Here is a 17,970-nt window from a genome sequence, read left to right as displayed (position 1 = left end):
CAGCCGAGTTATTAACCATTGTGCCACACCAGGGCTCCTCTTTGAGCCACTGAGGGACTCCTTTATTGGTACTAGGTAGTGTATTTTTTCATTTAGCCTTGTTCTGGACTCTGGGTTATCCTAGGCTTCACAAGTTAATCACAGCCCAATAAAAACTGGACAATCAAATCAGTCAGTGTGGCAACAGAAAGGGCTACTTGGTGATGAGCACTTACTGCATTGCTTTGCATAAGAATCAATTCAGGAAAATTAAAAGTTTTTAAGTCACCTTATTCCCTCATTCAAAATGAAAAGTTTTTGATCTTTACAGATAAAATTGCATCACACTGCTTTCTCTTCACGTTGTCACTCAGCAATTCATACGCTTCCGCCAACTGGGAGAGCTTCTTCTTGGCTTTGGGACCATGCTTATTTGTGCTGGGTGTTGGCTTCCCTATTTTACTGGACAGAAGAGTGTCAATGAGAATTGTCACTGATGTTTAGTGACCACAGCATTAATATCTGGGCATATTTGGGAAGTAGTAAAAAAAAAAAAAAAAAAAATTTTTTTTTTTTTTTTTAGTAACATACAGGCACCTTTCCAATGACATAGTTGTGCTAAATACGCTCGCGTGTAAAATCTTATCCTCAAAATAAATTCAGATGAAGTATTATTAATCTTATTTTAAGGACAAGGAAAACTGAAATTCAGAGAAATTGAATGTCAGGTTAGCATAGACATAGGGCTAGATTTCATTTATTCCATCGAAAGTTTTTGAGAACACATTGTGTGGGGCTCTATGGCCCTCAACCTAGGCCTCTCTCTTCTGAGGTGATACAAGCTCCTCTCAGCAACCCAGTACAACTTCCTGACTGCCTTATGTCATTCTGTACTTAGCTTAGGCAGCAACTAATGCCCCAAAGACACAGTCCAACAGTGGACTCTGAACCTGAGTGCAGGTGTGTGGTGCAGCCTCTCCTAAGAGGCAAAACTCTCTGCTGGGTCCCTACTGGACCAGCAGCTGAAATGGGCCTCTTTTGGCAAGTGAAGTAGTTGCTTGGGAAGCTCTTCCCCAACTCCCACTCCCTTCCCACCCTCCCCCTCCCAATTATTCTGCTTTGTATACAGTGAGAGAGAGGTTGTCGACTTGATCTCAGGTGCAAATAAGAAGCCAGGCAGGCAACATGAAACCCATAGGCCTCGATTTACTTTGTCCTACTTTATTCTGAACCAAACCTTTCACTAGTAGTTCAGTAGCCATTCATAGTGAAACAATGTCCAAATTCAATATAAGATTTGTTGTTTGATGAAGTAGAAAGAAGCAAAAACATTGTTTAAACAGTAAGAATTTATAAGGAAAGAACAAGGTGGAAAGCCACATTTAATTGAAAAAAGGGCAAACTGTAAATCAAGTTGTATTTTGAAAAGACAAGTGACATTCAGTCCCAACTCTGTATTGACCATGCACAGAGACGAAAAATCGGCAGCAGTGATTGTCTATGTCCTAGGAAAAGGAAATTTTACAATTTTTGTTCAAAAAATTGTTTAAATGTATGTGTCTTGCAAACTACACAGAAGAGTGCACAATATCAACTTAAAGTTTATTTTGAATTTAAATGTGCAGGCATCTTCTTCATATACTTATTTAATAGTAGCCTTGTTTTATTATCTTTAGATTTATTATGCCTCATGAATACTTATAATAAGAAATGGATCATATCATCCAGGGGGAAGAAGAGTGGGTGTTTTCAACATTTTGGAAATATTAAAGTTGTTTTTTAATATTTTCAGTAGAACTAAACTGGAACGTCTGAGTTACCAAATCAGATGGTATTCCAGTGTTTCAGCAGTAACTGTGGTCTAAGAAGAGATCGTGTAGACAGTGCTATCAGTGTGGGCCCAGCATACTATCTGCAATACTTTGTCCTTGGACCCCTAAACCCAAGGGGAAAAACAACAGAATTCTCTTTTATCCTCTACGGTATACATAAGAAGCATTGTGGCATACAGTTAAGAGGAATGCAGGACTAGGTGGCGACCAGGGAACTACTGCGTTTTAGGTCTGGCTCTAAGATTTTAACCAGATCATTTAATCTTGCATGGTTTTAATATCCTCATTTGTAAAAATGGAGATAATCATGGAATATCTGGAAAATTAAAGAAAAAATACTGGATAGCAAAATGGCATATAAGAGGAGAAAGAAAGAAAAAGGATTTATTGAGGTTTCAATATATACCAGGTATTACAGTTACAGGTGAGGCTCTCTTAAGCTCCTTTAGGTCCATGAGTCTACCAAACTAAAATTTTAAGTTATCAGTAAATTAGTAATAAAATACCTTTAATTAATCTAACTAACTCTAAATGAAGTTTTCTTAATTTTAGTGCATTATTTAAGGCATACTATTATTAAATCTCGAAAGCTGACTAAATCAAGAGCGGAAAATAAAAATGCTTTCTACGAACATTCCCTCCAAATGTGTCTCCCGTAGGCAGACTAATAATACTTCATTAGTAAATAATCTGCATGAAGTCTTCCACTTTTTCAAAATCCTTTTCAAAGGGACCTAAATTAGTTGTAATAAGATAAACAAACATACATTTCATTTAACAATGAAAAAGTCTCATTTTTATGTTTTTCTACTGCTTAACTACTATACTTCATAGATAAAGATTAAATAATTTCATACAGTATTTTAAAACATTCTATAGGTAAAATTTCCTCAAAGAGAAATCTAATCCAAAATGTTACCTTAAAAAAAAAAAAAAAGGATTAAGTATATCAAAATGTGCTAAAAGGATATTCTGCTTCTCCTGAAAAAGATTCAGTAAAATCAAGAAAATAAACTTTGTAGATTAAAAGCTTAAGCTGGTAAAATTAGAAAATATCTAAGGACCACTTAAGATGTTTAATTTTAATAATTGCATATGTATTTTATATTTACCTTTAAAGAGTAATCTTATTAAAATATAAATATCATAAGCATTTAATAAGTATTTTAGTAATGTATTTTTCTATTAAACACACACATAGACACAAAAAAAATACTTAGGAAGAATCCATACATTCTTATGACAAAAAAAAAAAAGATACGGTTATGGTCTTCCATTTAACCTTACAAAGAAACAACTTTAAAGCAGTGAGACATATTTTTATCATTTTGGTATATTGTTAGGCCAGATTTTATTTTCAGTAGGTTTTGATAATTTCTTATTAGGAAGATGAGCTAGCTATGAAAACAAATAATTTAAAATTACTTTATTAATACTTGATACTTGAGAGTCTAGTTAGAATCTACCTGGCATAGATATGTCTTTATAAACATTTAAGCTATATATAGATGTTTTGTTTCTTAGCCCAGGTAGATAAATTAAAATATTCTAGAACATGATCTGAATTTAAGAAAACAATAGAAAAGAGCAATCACCAATTAGATCTGTATGAATCAAATATTTGGGGAATTCTTTTTATTTTTTACATATAACCCCTATGTTTCAAGTACAAGGCCTCTGAAATATATTTTTTCACTCCCCAAAAGTTAGCTAAACAGAAATTAATACTTTTTCATTTACTTAATCATTATTTAATTTAATCTACCTAGAAAAAAAAAAAAAAAAAAACTACCTAGGGAGCTTTGTTATTCAGACCAAAAACTTTTGCAATGAGACCAAAGACTACAAGTTTTTCATTTTTTATGTTTAAGTGGTATTTTCCCTTTACATACCTTATAGAATAAAACACATCAGGAAGACCTAGTACACTTCAGATGTTGTTCACTAAATAATTATTTAGATGATAAAGAGTTAATAAAATTCTCAAGGTCTGCTAAAGAATCATGAAGCAGATCATTCATATCTTCACTCCTGAGAAATTTTTTCAGGGTATCTAAAGCAGTTAGTGCCTCATTTTTTGAAGGCAACGGGAGTTCAGTTCCTGCAGATCCACTGTCATCCTCTTCGTCAGAAGTACAAAATCCGGTTTCGTCCGATTTACTGTCTTCTGTGCCTACTGACTCGTCATTTGCTGCAGCTTCACACGTCTCCACATCATCATCCAGGGCAGCATACTCCTCCAGAGATAAACCTTCAGGAAACTCCACCCCTGCCGCCAGAGCATGGGCAACCAAATCAAGACCACTATCTGTCTCTGCATTTGATGTGTCACCTTCTCCCTTTTGGGATTTGAATCCTGCCTCTTCATAGCTCTTAATAATAGTCTCTGGGGTTACAGTCCTCCAACAGAGGTGCAATGTATCAACTGCATCTAGTAGGGAAAACATAAATTCTTTGCTGTCTTCAACAGACCTTAAAAATTTCTTGATAAGACAATGTCGATATTTGATCTTAAGGCTTTTAATAACACCTTGTTTCATCGCTATAAATTTGGAAGATAAACATGATGGAAAGAATGCTAACTCGATGGATTTTAGGTCTTTTACCTCTGGATGTGCAGGAAAAGAATCAACAAAAATTACCACTCTTCTTTTTTGAGCTTGAAATTTTTCATCAAGCTTCCGCATCCATTGTTCGAATACTTCTGAGGTCATCCATGCCTTTCTGTTAGCTTCGTAATACACAGGCAATGATTTCATGCCTTTGAAACAATGTGGATTTCTGTTTTTCCCAATGACAAGCAAAGGAAGTTTCTCTGAGCCATCCATGTTTGTCCCAACCACCAGAGTTATTCTGTCTTTGCATAATTTTCCAATTGAGCATGTTTCTCCTTTAAATGCAAACGTATTCGTAGGTAACATTCGATAAAACAACCCAGTCTCTTTTATATTAAAGATATTTTTAGGATGATAATCATTTAAATAATAAGGAAGTACATTTTGACACCAGACAGTTGAAGGGTCTACAGGTGTAGCTGTAGCTTCTACAGGTTGAGCTCTGAATACTAAACCATACCTGGATTTAAAGCGATCCAGCCAACCATTGCTGCACTTAAAATCACTGTGTCCCAGTTTCTGGGCAAAATCATTAGCTTTTAGACGCAACATTGGACCATTAACTGGTACATTTAGGCATTGCGCAATTCGATACCACCTCATTAATGCTTCTTCCAGATCTGTATAAAAAGCAGTTCTCAGTCTTTTTCTCTTTGGATCAAATCTCAGAGATTCAAAAGCTTCTAGAACTTTGTCTTTATTCTTCATAATAGAAGACAATGAATTTTTCTTTATTCCATACTCAGCTGCAATCTCTGCTTTTTTCTTGCCACTTTCCACCGCATTTATGATGTCAATCTTTTCCTCGATGGATAGACTTTTCTTTTTCTTGGTTGTTGCAGCCACAGTTGAGGCATCCTCGGGAGCTTCTGCCATCTCTACCAGTGCTTATGCAGAGATTTCTCCTCTTACTTCCTGGTGTCTGGTTCTTTAATTCAATTTATTTTCCAGTAGGATTCAGATTGCTGCTTTCTATTCCACTTCATATGTTAAAAGTTGTTAAGTGTCTAACAGTTTTGCTCTTTAGGAAATTGATGACTAAATACACTTTTTCAAAAGACTTGACTAAGAAAAATACTATATGCAGTCAGAACATTTTGGAAGAGAAATGTCCTTCCCAGAGCTTGTGTAGCTCAGTTTAGTTTACTCAAAGTTCCAGAAGTCAGGCTAAAATAGAAATCTCATTATATCAAGCATGTCCAGTCTTGCCGATATATTTTTGGAACTTCAGTCCTTTAAGCTAATCCATTTTATCCATGTACACATTCGACCTCCTATTAATTCTCCACAGAAGGACTCAGAGATAAGAAAAAATTGTTTAGTAATTTTCATGCAAAACGTTACCTACTAATTTCCAAATCTCTTCAGGGTGAGGAAGAAAATGGTAAAATTCTCCAAGGATTTTAGGATGTATCTTCTGTCTCTTAAAAATATTAAGGAAAAAAAAAAGCAGCAATTTTAGAGAAGATAATGTCAATTGAATTATTAAAAATAAGATTTATACCAATTAGTTTTGCTCTTAATAATAATAAAACAAATGGAAACATGTTTCTGAAAATACCGTACCAAAGGTTCTAGAAGGAATGCTTACCTCCTGAAGTGCCTCTCTGTAAAAAGCTCTCTAGCTCTGCTGTGTGCATTTGAATTCTCACTTGCCTTTGAATGCTTTGTAATATATACTTCTGAAATAAATCAGACAAATTTAATCTGTTTTGAAAATATGGGCTTACCAAAATTAAAGAACTAAAAATGATGCTGGATAGATCCTTGGTGGCTATTTTTTACATGAAGTCACAGACTGCCCCCTCTGGCTTCTCTAAAAGAAAAACAGTCAGTAGTCACAAGGTCCAACTTTTAATACCACATGGGAGACAGTGTCTCCTTTGTAGGCGTCTGGGAGAAAATGCTTCACTAAAAAAATCGAATCAAGTAATTGATAATTCCATTAAAAAACTCTAGACCTCATTTTATCAAATGCTTAAAAAAACCAGTAACTTTTGCTATCATTTGACACATCAGCCACATGCACGAAGGCCAGGAATACTTCATAAAATGTACAGAATAGACAAATTGTAATGAGAATATAATACAGAAAAAGACCTAGACTAGGAGTGAGAAGGAGAATAACCACAGGTCCTAACCTCTCAGGGCCTCTACTTTCTTATTAACATAAAGGCTCTACCACAGCGTGAAATACAAGCTTTGGCACTAGACAGACCGGAATCGAGACCATTTAGTACGTATGTGACTCTGGGCAGTTCACTTAACCACTGGAAGCCTCAGTTTCCTTATCCATAAAATGAGGGTATCACCTACCTCATAGGGTTGTTTCACATTCAGTGAGATCCAACGACGTGAGTGTAAAGTACTTGGCACAGTATTTGTTACTGTTACCCACCAGCAAGTCGTGCCGGCTCATGGATGACCCCCTGCACAACTGACTAAAATGCTGGCTGGTCTTACACCGTCTCCATGATCAGTTGAAGGTTGGACCATTGTAAACCATGGGGTTTCCATTGGCCGATTTTCAGAAGTAAATCACCAGGCCTTTCTGCCTAGTCCATCTTAGTCTGGAAGCACCACTGAAACCTGTTCAGCATCATAGCAACACACAAGCTTCCACTGACAGGCAGGTGGTGGCTATACATGTGAATTCTACCAGTGAACCCCCACTGCCTCAACACAGGACTCAACACTTCACTAAAGTGTTCAATAGATATATGTTGATGATCTCATTGTTATTATCTTTGGCTGTGTGAATTTACAATTAAGGGGTTTGATTAAATCCCACTTGCAATAGAGGCAAAAATCCCATCTTAAATATATATTGAAAAGAGGGCTCTTCTTAAGCAAAATAGTCCTGTGAGACAGTCACAGTGCCCCAATGGGTGAGATAACAACAGGCTAACTGGATGAGCTGGTGGTGTTGCTAGTGAGGTAGTGGGGCACTCCATTCCTTAAGTTCTTCCCTCTGTCCTCCCACATTTCCCAGATGACATGGACACTGTAAGGGGGGGCTTTTGGACAAAAGTCCTCTGCCTTTTTTGTCCAACTCAAAGCAGTAATTTTTATCATAAGAATTACTACAAGTAAGGGGTTTTTTGTTGCTGTTGTCGCAAAAAAGACCTTAGTAATAATAATGATGGCCCAGGGCTTTAGTGTGCAAACTGCTTTACTACCAGTATTCCAAACAAACCAAGGAGGTAGGTAAGACTGGATCTCAGTGGTCACACAGTTATGGTGTGGCAGAGTGCAATCTGGGACTCAGGCGTTCTAATGTCAAGTCTACCGTTCTTTTCACTCTATTACCATGTCCCTGAGTCGCACTGGCAGGGCCTTCTCTGACCACAGTTACACTTTCTATGTCCCAGCAATAAGCTGAGTCGGCACTTTCAATGCCATTCCAAACGTTACCAACAACAAAAAAAGAAATGAAAAAGAAAGCAACTTCAGGTCTCTACTGCAGAACAGACCATTATGAATTCTGTGACCACAAACTGCAGCCACATACAACTGTTCAGGAGATCTGACCCTTCTAAGCAAGATTTAGCAATTCAACGACCAAAGGAAAAAAAAATCTTGCTCATACAAGGGACCTCCCTGTACATTTTTTCTTGTGATTTCCTATAAATCTGGGCCTTTTTTCAAAATAAAAAAACTCTAAAATCTTGTTCTTATTAGGAAGAAATCAACCTTCAGAAATTAAGAGTTAATAAGAATCATTTTTTCAAGAAAAGACAAAACCAACCAAAACTATCTCCAAGAGGAAAAGGCAATCTACTCAACTTCTTCTTTCCCTTTTCCCTCCTTTCCTCTCTCCTTATCTTCCTTCAATCGAATTTTATTTGTCAAAAATAAATTCCATCATCTCAAATGAAAAGAATTACAGAAAAAGTTAACTTGAATTTCCTCCCCTGCCTCATCCCAATTAAGGTAATTTAATATTCATAATCAAAGATTACTGATTATCTTGATCAAATTAAAAATAGTGATATCTTTATTTATCCCCTGAGTGATAACAATATGTATTTCTTTCTAAAACAGTAAGCTACAATTTTCTGTGAAAAGATCCAATGTATCTTTACTCCTGAAATAATAACACTTCTAATGCAAGACCAGACAAGTTAGACTTTTTCCTTAGAAAAAAATAAGGTACTAATACCATGTAAATAATGAAGCTAATATTCTCCATACTCCAGGGGGTAATGTCTGGGGGTCCCCCTCCAGCCCCCCAAGGAGTAATGGTAGCAGCTAGTAATTTTCAGAAGTATTCATTCTTTCCATTAAGCTCATTCACCATTCTATTCCTTTAAAACATTACAGCAGAGAAAAGCTGTACTACGTGTCAGAGAATATCTTCTCTTAGGTTAACAGTAAAGCCAGCCAAATAATAAAAATAGACGATTCACCAGAAGACTTACCAATTCAACCCCAAATAAAGAAAACAATGGTCAACCCTACTAGTAATAAGAGAAATGTAAATCTTCTTTTAAAAAGGGAGATCCTTTTTTTTTTTTCCCAGAATGGCCCAAAAGGGGGACATACAGAATCTATGTTTGCCAGGGTACAGTAACACAGATTGTTAGTTGGCACACAAATTGGTACGAAGCTTCTAGGTGGGGGCAAATTAACAAAATGGTACAAAAACCTTAAAAATGTGTATAACTTTTTATCCAGCAAGTCTATATCTAAGATTTTATCCTGAAAGAATATTGATGTAAAACTAGTTTAGCTTACAAGTATATTAATTCTGTATTGCTGTGTAACAAATTATTACACACTTGTTGTTAGAAGCTGTTGAGCTGTTTCTGATTTATAGTGACCTAAAAAAAAAAAAAAATTTTTTTTATGTACAACACAACGAAACATTGCTGAGTCCCGCACCATCCTTACAATTGTTGCTATGTTTTAGCCCGCTGTTGTAGACACTGTGTCAATCCATCTCATTGAGAGTTTTCCTCTCTTTCGCTGACCCTCTACCTTACTAAGCATGATGTCCTCCAGGGACTGGTCCCTCCTGATAATATGTCCAAAGTTTGTGAGACATAGTCTTGCCATTCTTGCTTCTGAGGAGCACTCTGGCTGTACTACAGCTTAAAACAATGCTCATTTATCATCTCATAGTTCTGTAGGTTAGAAGTCCAGAAAGGCCCTACTGGGTCCTCTGCTTAGGGTCTCACAAGGCCAAAATCAAGACTGGGCTGGGCTCTTATGTGGAGGCTCTGGGGAAAAATCCACTTCCAAGCTCATCTGGGTTGTCTGCAGAATTCAGTTCCTTGCCGTTGTAGGACTGAGGTCCCAGTTTATTTGCTGGATGTCAGCTGGGGATCATTCTCAGCTCCTAGAGGCCACCCTTCGGTCCTTGCCCCGTGAACCCCATCATTTCAGCAACGGAGAACCTTCGAATCTCTCTGACTTCCTCTGCTGCCACCCGCAGGAGAAAGCTCTCTGCTCTTAAAGGACTCGTGTGATTAGGCTGGGCCCACCAGATAATCTCCCTTTCGTTTAACTCAAAGTCAACTAATTAGTGAACTTAATTATATCTGCAAACCCCTTTTGCATGTAACATACCCATGGAAGTGATATTCCACATATTTTCAGGGGAGAGAATTATAACAAGGTGATGGTCATTGAGGTCATTTTAGAATTCAGTCTACCACACAAGAGCTTGCACTGTTGTTTACCATAGACAAAACTTGAAGTAACCTAAATCCTAAATGTATAACATAAAAGAATTGGTTAAATAAATTAAGTGATATCTATATTTTTTTTATATATTATATTCCAAAATACTACTGAGCCATTACAGAAGAATATTTACCAATATGAGGAAAATTCCATGATATATTAAGTGAAAAAAGCAAAATACAAAATGGTATGCCAACAAATACAACATATATTGTCAGCTCTGAGAGAAAAGAGGCCATGTCTGCACTGTTCCTGGCTATTCCCACAGTACTTTCACACCAAAAACCATACCCACTGCTGTCGAGTTGATTCTGACTCATAGCAATTCCAACTCATAGTGACCCTATAAGACAGAGTACAACTGCCTCATAGGGTTTCCAAGGAGCAGCTGGTGGATTTGAACTGCTGACCTTTTGGATAGTAGCCAAGCTCTTAACCACTATGCCATCTGGGCTCCCTACAGTGCTTACTGCCCAGCAAACAGTACGTTCTCAATAAGAACTTGTTAAATCAGTTAATGAAATCTATATCTATGCATTGAAAAAAATACATTGACCAAATGTTGAGTGTTTCCTCTAGGTAATGGAATTATGCATAATAAATTCAACTTCTAGAACTCTCACGTTCTGCTTTCGTACCAGGTTGTAAAAATCATTCAGAATATCATATCAAAGAATATAAAAAAATTATTTTTCCCATTCAGAATATCTGGGGGGTGGTAATAAGTTGTTCTCCTTTTATCAGTGGTTAACAGCCCCCTGCAGGGAATCAGCCACTTTCTGAACTTAAGAAAACATTCACTCATTATCTTCCACAGACAGACAGAAATAACTACGTCTACTTAATCCTGCCTGGTACTGTTACCCTAAGTATCAGCAGTTCTTGGTATTCTGGAGTTTGCCTGGTGTGCAGTAGACAATATATTTCTATAACTTAAGCAAAGTTAGACAGTTTCCTGGTGCTATGAATAAATAAGTCCAAAGTTCAGCACCCTTCCCGCAAGAATCTTATTTATCATGGGAAACTGATATGCACACACAGTCGTATAAGGCAGACTAAAATGGAGGCTCAAATCAAGCGCTATGGGATCAAAGAGGAGGTAAAAATTAATTCTCACAGGGAGGATAAAGGATGAGTTCATGAAGAAAGTAGCATCTGAGCTAACCCAGAGGGTGGGTAGCTATTTATAGATAAGGAGCATAGGAAAACATTTCAGCTGATAGGAACAGAGAGTAATAACACGAAGGCGGGAAATTACAGGTCAGTTTGAAGCATATTAAGCAGCTCTGTGTAATTTAAGCTACACACATACATATACGTACACAGAGAAAGGAAGACTGTTTATTTAGTTGACTATACACCAGAAAGGAGACTGGGGCAAGACCTTGGTGAACTTTGAATGCCAGGAAAAGGAATTGGACTTCATTCAGTAGGCCACAAACGCCACTCAAGGTTTTTGTGTGGGGGAGTAACAAGGTCATGTGAGCAGCTTTCCCAGTTACCATAATAAATGCATAAGAGAATTCTACTGCATTTAGAAATAAGTGAAACTCACAGTCTAATGACACAGTTCATCAAGCATGCAAGTGTAAAACAAACAAAAAAAACAAACCTGTTGCCGTCGTGTCTATTCTGTCTCCCAGCAACCTTGTAGTACAGGGTAGAACTGCCCAATAAGGTTTCCAAGGAGCAGCTGGTAGATGTGAACTACCGACCTTTTGGTTAGCAGCTGTAGCTCTTAACCACTGCACCACCAGGGCTCCAGGGTTTTTTTTTTTTTGATGCAAATATAGTCTATGCATAACTGAATGAGGCTGCCCACGCATCTACTATAATTTTTTTTTTTTAATGTAAAAAGTCCTTACACATCGATTTTGTACCTAACTTTTCCTGGGCTTCTTCAAATCTTGCGTTAATCAGCATCCTCTAATAAAAGGTTTGTTTCCAGAGGATTACACTGTGCAATCAGTAACGTAAATATCTCTCCATGAAAAGGGAGTTGCCAATAAAGAGTGATGAAATTTTTGAGGCATCACGAGAATCCCCTCAGAGAAGATATGAAAGTAGTAGTACATTTTCCTTTCGCTTCAGAAAACATAATTGATAAACACATATAATGTTCAATACCTAAAGCCACGTGGACATCTAATCCATCCAAAAAGGAATAAAAACAATATCCTTTAACTTGTTGCTGCCTTTCCCTCCTGGTCACTAAATAACAAAACAGCTACTAGCCGAGTGAATAAACAGTACCTGGTTTTTTGAAAGCTGAGTAAATAGCCAATATCCATGAAAAGGGGAATTAATAGATAATCCCCAATGTCACCAGCATATATGGCAGGTGGCTATTCCCTTTCTTCTCACTTCCTCGAACATAAATGCCAACTGTGAGGGAAGGAGTAATCTTTCATTCTTCCTAAAAAGAATGGGCAGGCAGAATTCCCCAAGCTCTAGGGCAAAGGGGTAGGGGGGGAGAAGGCAAGAAAGAAAATGGAAAAGAAATAAAGTGTCCTGCTAATTAGGATTAGGTTTAAAATCAGGTCTTTCTGCTAATTTTTCCCCAGATCCAAAGAACACTAGCTGCTGCTTCCTTTAACCCAAAGGATGCACAGGCTTTCATTATTTTCCATCAGCACCATCTGAAGTAGCTGTCAGGGTGTTCTTACAACTAGTCTGCATTCTAATTTCCCTTGGGGCAGTAGAAATCATGAGATTAATTCTGTGTAGCCTTGCACAGTCTACCATGTATGAAGATGATGATGCACAGTACCACAGCAGCACTGGACTGAAAGAGTACCTCACAGGATTAGTAGCATTTTCACCAAGCCAAAGTTAGCATAAGCTCCAAGTGGTTCCAAGTCCATCAGAATCCTCTATCAAATCTATCGGCAGTTATAGCTGCCAAGGAAACTATTCAGCTAGGGATGAATATCTAAAGCAACTATCTACCTTTCTAATAATAGAAGAAACACTTCTGCATCTAACAGGCTTAACCGAGAAACTTAAGTGAAGCTAAACTTCCCAAAACCCAGGGACAGCTAACAGGAATCCTCAAGGCACCAGGCAGGTCAAACAGTTAAATACTCATTGTTCACATCATTCAAGCACCGCTGAGCATTGTGTCACCTCTCACTAGCCAACTCTTACTGCTTGCCTTCCGAAACCCTAAGGATAACACTCGTACTCAGCTGTGGAGTTCTATTCTTATACAGTAAGAGCAGTAATTATTCTAGATTTGAATCCTTTTCCTAAAATTAAGAAGATTGATTGATTCAACACCAACACAACAGCTTTGAACAGAAAAATCCACAGTAAACTGAAGAGCAGAAGTTGCCATTTGAGTGAGTTGGCACATGTATTTGTTGTTTTCTTTTGTTAAGGACAGAGCCATTTAAGATAAGGGCCCTTGACACACAGATTTATGTTTGGGGGTTTCAGTACTCCTTTTTTAAGGGAGGTATCGCACTCATCCTGCAGGTCTTGGTAGATCTTAGAATTTACTTTTGAAACATTTTATGATGTCATAGATCTTTGCTCTTCATGGATAAGGGGATAGATATCTGTACAGGGATATACTTTTAACTAACTATATTGAAGCTGAATTCCCTGGAAATGTGTAGAGGCAGAGTTCTGTCTTTAGGCGTTTAGTCATTAAAAAATGTCTTGTGAGCTAATGTGTCAGGTAAAGAAAGGCAGGTGAGAACTCCTGTCTAAAGAGGGTAAATCCCACCATGTGCACTAAGTTACCATTCACATTTCTGTGAAATAGGAGTAAAAACAAACATTCAAGACTGCCAAAGGAAGAGGAGTCACAAAAGGCAGCTGGAAGGGAGATGTCAGCGGATAGGAAAAAAGGATGTTTTGTATGTAAATCAGCTTCAGGTATGTCTAGCACCACTGCGGGACCATACTTTCCTTCCATTCGGTGCTGGGGAGGGAAGAGTTTTCGAAGTACAAGCTGGGGCCTCGACTTAGGAAACTACAGCAGGTTCTGAGAGAAGCGGTTGGTCAGTGGTTTTTGTAGACAGGACAGTGATCTACGTAAGAAGTAACGGGACCCGCATGGAAAGCAGAGCTCGGTGATCTGTAAAAAGAAAGGAAGGAGGCGCAGGAATGAAAAGTATCAGAGATCCAGTGTCAGTGAGAGAGCGAGTAGGGCAGAAAAAGGCAGAGCAAGTAAAAGAGCTCCAGAATGCCAGGTGTGCGGGTCTGGTCTCCTTGAAGGGGGTGCGAGTGCGTGACGTAACCGGCGGGGGGGGGCTCTCCAGGCGCTGAGGAAGCGAGGGTGGGGCGCCCGAATCCTGTCTGCTCCCCTATCCCGCATTCCTCCACCCCCTCCCCCCCAGCGGGGCTGGAATAACCTTCTTCGTGCTCTCCGGTGGCTGAGACAGAAGATTTGGCTCTCCTGAAGTCTGCGTGGGCATGAGCTACGTCCACCTTCACCCTCCCGCACCAGCTCACCGTCTGTTGGGGGGACGCCTAATACGTGAGGCCAGGGGTGTGTGAGAGAACAGGGATGCTGAGGACTCCTGGAGACCTCCGACCATCCAACACCAGGCTGGCGCGCTCTTCTGCAAGCTTCTCGCTCCAGCAGGTGCCTCGATCGAGACGCGCAAAGTAGTCTACAATTCGGCGGCGGTCAGAAAACTACCCGGGCAACCGCACCGGCAGAGCCCCGGATGTGGTTGCTAGGGCCGCCGCGGGGGGGCGGGGCCAGCCTCCGGGATAGAGGCCAAGGGGGGGCCTCGTGGGTGGTGCCGCCGGCACCATCGAGACGTGGCCGGGTCAGGCCAGATTGAGAGACAGAGAGGCCGTCCAGGGCCGAGGACAACGCTACTTCCGGTCTCCTCACTTCCGCCTCCGCCGCTCTGTGTGCGGGCTGTAGAGGCCGGCTGGAGAGGCTGCCGGCCCGAGTGTCCGCGGCGGTTGGTCAGTGTGAGACTGTGACAGCTGCAGTTGCTCCCCGCCCCCGAGGAGCCGAAGTGCGCGGGGGGAAGGGAAGAAGGAAAAGGTCCGGGTCGCGTTTCCGCTCCCTGCTTGCCAGGGTTGAAGCGATTCCAGAGAGCAGCGGCAGGGATAATCCTCGGCGGTGAGAGTTGCCGGGATCTCCGCGGACAGGTGAGGGCGGAGCAGGCCAGAAGCCAGCAAGAAAGAGTGGGAGAAGGATGGTCTGAGGTGGTCGGCGGAGGCGGACACGTTGCCTCAGGAGTTCGCCGTTTTGGACTTTCACAGGGCACTTTATCCTTAGTCTGTGCCACTTCTGACCAAATATTCCTTTAGTTTCTGCCCCTGAAACGGCCCAGTGAAGGGAGGACCGGCCCTTCCAGGGCGGCACCCTCTCGGGCTTGCGTGCATTGGATGGAAAAAGGGGCTGCAGGATCCAGGTCTTCCTTGACTAAGTCTTGGAGCGGGCCACCTTCAGGTTCGGTGTCCAGCCTGTCTGTCTCCCCTTCTCTCCGTGCATCCCCCGCTTCCTCTCTCCCGCCGTGGTAGTCCCTCCGAGAGGTCCCCCGGCAGTGGTGAAGGGAGGAGCGATGCCTGTGAAATGTCCCAAGTCTGAGTGTACTTGTGAAGCCGTCCAAGGATTGCTGGAGTTTGGGAGGGAGTTGTTCTGTGTCGCGTCCGTCCCGCTTCGCCAACTTACTACCGTTTACGTGTCTAGGAAAAGGAAAGTGGTTTTTTTTTTTTTTTTTTTTAAAGAGCAGTTTCTAGACGCGCTTTCCTTTATTTTTATTATTACGTCTTTCGTTTTTTCTCGTCTCCTGCTTGAGCCCTTTGATCCCCAAAAGTTTGTATTTTACGCTTCCTGCAAATCCTAGAGGATCCTCTTTTAGGATTTCTAAATTCCCCCTCGTTTTCTCTCTGATAAAAGTATATAAAACCTCTATCTCTGTTCTTTTTTACAAGGAAAAATGGAAAATTTGTAGGACTTTTCATAAACTTGTGCTTTCACCTGCAAGGGCGTGTTCACGTTGCAATTTTTAGTTAACTTCATTGACATGGAAATGTGGGCCAGGATTGGTTAAGTTAAATCAGCCCTGTGTTAAAACCTTGTGCAGTCGATCCAACTCATAGCGACAGAGTAGAACTGGCCTATACGGTTTCCAAAGCTATGGTCTTAACAGAAGCGAGCTGCCACATCTTTCTCCCGGAGCGGCGGGTTCGAACCGCCTACCTTTCGGTTAGCAGCCGAGGGCATTAACTGCTGTGCCACCAGGCTCCTTTTAGCCCTGTGTTAAGGCGGCAGAAACTGGTCATTTCATTGCTGCTATCTCAGAGTGGCTACAGCAGACCGTGGTACTCTTCTAATTCTACTTTTCTTCAGTTTGTCCTGTGTTGTTTTCTTGCTCAACGTGACCAACACCCTCTCCTCATCCCCGCCTATGAAGTCTGACTCTCATTATCTGAGGAAATAGAATATATTTCTAATCTTATTTTCTGACTTAAAATCTCTGCCTCAGTTACTTTGCTTCATTTTCAAATTGATGATTTAGTTTTCTTTGGATTAATGGTTTGCCTTAAACCTCGGTCTTGATTTGGGGTCCGTGGTCTAGGGGTTAGTATCTTTCAGGATTCTTCTCATTCCCACCTATGAAATTATATGCAAAGTTGTGTTTGAGTGCATCCCTTCCTCACCCCGCATAAGGTCCATTCTTTTAATGAAATTCCCAAAGCGGGTATATGACCTTTAGAAAATGGTTAAAAACGTTTTACTCCTTAGACAGCGAGGTTGGTTGAGGCTTGTGAAAACATTTTTTGTGGAGCTGTTGTTTTTCCAAACTGTAAATGACTTGTTTTGGTACCTAGGAGAGTCGAATGCAGGGATTCTAGCTTTATAGTGCAATCTCTACCTCTAAATGTGTTCCTGAGTTCCTTCCTGGACTTAGAGAAGGAAGTAAGACTGCCTCCTTATTTAGTCCCTGATTTGTGGTTTTGAGGTTTCTTTTTAGGGTGGTTAAGAGCTCGGCTGCTAACCAAAGGTCAGCAATTCGAATCCACCACCTGCTCCTTGGAAACCCTGTGGACCAGTCTGCTCTGTCCTGTAGGGTTGTTAAGAGTTGGAATCAACTTGAGGGCAACAGGTTTTTTTTACGAGTTTGTTTGTGGCCGGTGATCTGGAGATCTGGTAAGTTTATAAATCAATGTGTTTGTGGTTGTTTTATACATACTGAATATCATCAGCCTACTAGGTGTAGCTCAGAGTAAAAAGTTTAAATTCTGCTTGTACTTTGCTTTCATTTTCTTACTTTTCATCTAAGGCATATGTCTTGGGCTTCAGCTTTGCTAACCCACCCACTGCCGTTGAGTCGATTCCAACTCATAGCGACTCTATAGGACAGAGTAGAACTGTCCGATAGAGTTTCCAAGGAGTGCCTGGTGAATTTGAACTGCTGACCTCTTGGTTAGCAGCCATAGCACTTGCTAGGAAGGGCAAATAGGGTGTTTCAGTGGCTGGTCCCTAAGCCAATGGTATGTTGCTGTTTATCTTGACATCCCCTTTCCCTCCGTTCTGTATTACATATTTTAATGATTGTTTCTCTCTTGTGAATAACTTAATATCCTTTCAAATTAAAGTTTGGAGTGCATGTTTGAATTTACTGATTTGGCTCGGAAGTATTTGTTGACTGAGAGTCTGAAATTCTAAATGTTAGACTCTTGTTTTTCATAGAATCTTAGAACTTGAAACCTGTATACCTCATAATAATCTATGTACAGTAACCAGTTCTTTCTGCCTACAAAAATGAAATTTTTCCTCTGTCTAGCATCCTCACTTGGGGAGCAACCATTATCACTTTATAAAAAATATATTATGCTCAACTAGTCTCCTACGGTAATAACAAATTCAAAAGATAGAT

The 17,970-nt window shown here is 40.0% G+C and overlaps 2 protein-coding genes across 7 annotated transcripts in view; one reads left to right on the top strand and one right to left on the bottom strand.

Moving 5' to 3' along the window:
* Window positions 1–3,160: 3,160 nt before the first annotated feature.
* Window positions 3,161–14,910, bottom strand: TIGD4 (tigger transposable element derived 4). 5 transcript variants are annotated; one of them, XM_049852756.1, is made up of 3 exons: window positions 14,476–14,910; window positions 6,018–6,108; window positions 3,161–5,849 (listed from the first exon to the last, which is right to left on the bottom strand). In XM_049852756.1, the coding sequence occupies exon 3, from the start codon at window positions 5,300–5,302 to the stop codon at window positions 3,764–3,766; it is 1,539 nt and encodes a 512-aa protein (XP_049708713.1). In that variant the 5' UTR covers window positions 5,303–5,849; window positions 6,018–6,108; window positions 14,476–14,910; the 3' UTR covers window positions 3,161–3,763. The 5 variants fall into 5 exon arrangements, with proteins under 5 accessions (XP_049708713.1, XP_049708715.1, XP_049708712.1 ...); XM_049852758.1 differs by having other exon boundaries at window positions 14,576–14,910; XM_049852755.1 differs by having other exon boundaries at window positions 6,018–14,910.
* An 81-nt stretch (window positions 14,911–14,991) lies between these two features.
* Window positions 14,992–17,970, top strand: part of ARFIP1 (ADP ribosylation factor interacting protein 1) — a 204,194-nt gene continuing 201,215 nt past the window's right edge. For both annotated transcript variants that reach the window (XM_049852761.1, XM_049852760.1), the window contains exon 1: window positions 14,992–15,232. The gene's annotated coding sequence lies outside the window, so the exon portion shown is untranslated. The remainder of the gene's footprint in view (window positions 15,233–17,970) is intronic.

The sequence above is a fragment of the Elephas maximus genome, chromosome 13, assembly GCF_024166365.1.
Source record: "Elephas maximus indicus isolate mEleMax1 chromosome 13, mEleMax1 primary haplotype, whole genome shotgun sequence".
In the NCBI taxonomy this organism is placed as follows: Eukaryota; Metazoa; Chordata; class Mammalia; order Proboscidea; family Elephantidae; genus Elephas; species Elephas maximus.
Note: the sequence above shows the minus strand (reverse complement) of the source record. Positions and strands in the feature narration are given on the sequence as shown.

Coding starts and splice junctions, on each gene's coding strand:
- TIGD4 (XM_049852755.1), bottom strand. CDS start 5,302: ATGGCAGAAGCTCCCGAGGATGCCTCAACTGTGGCTGCAACAACCAAG.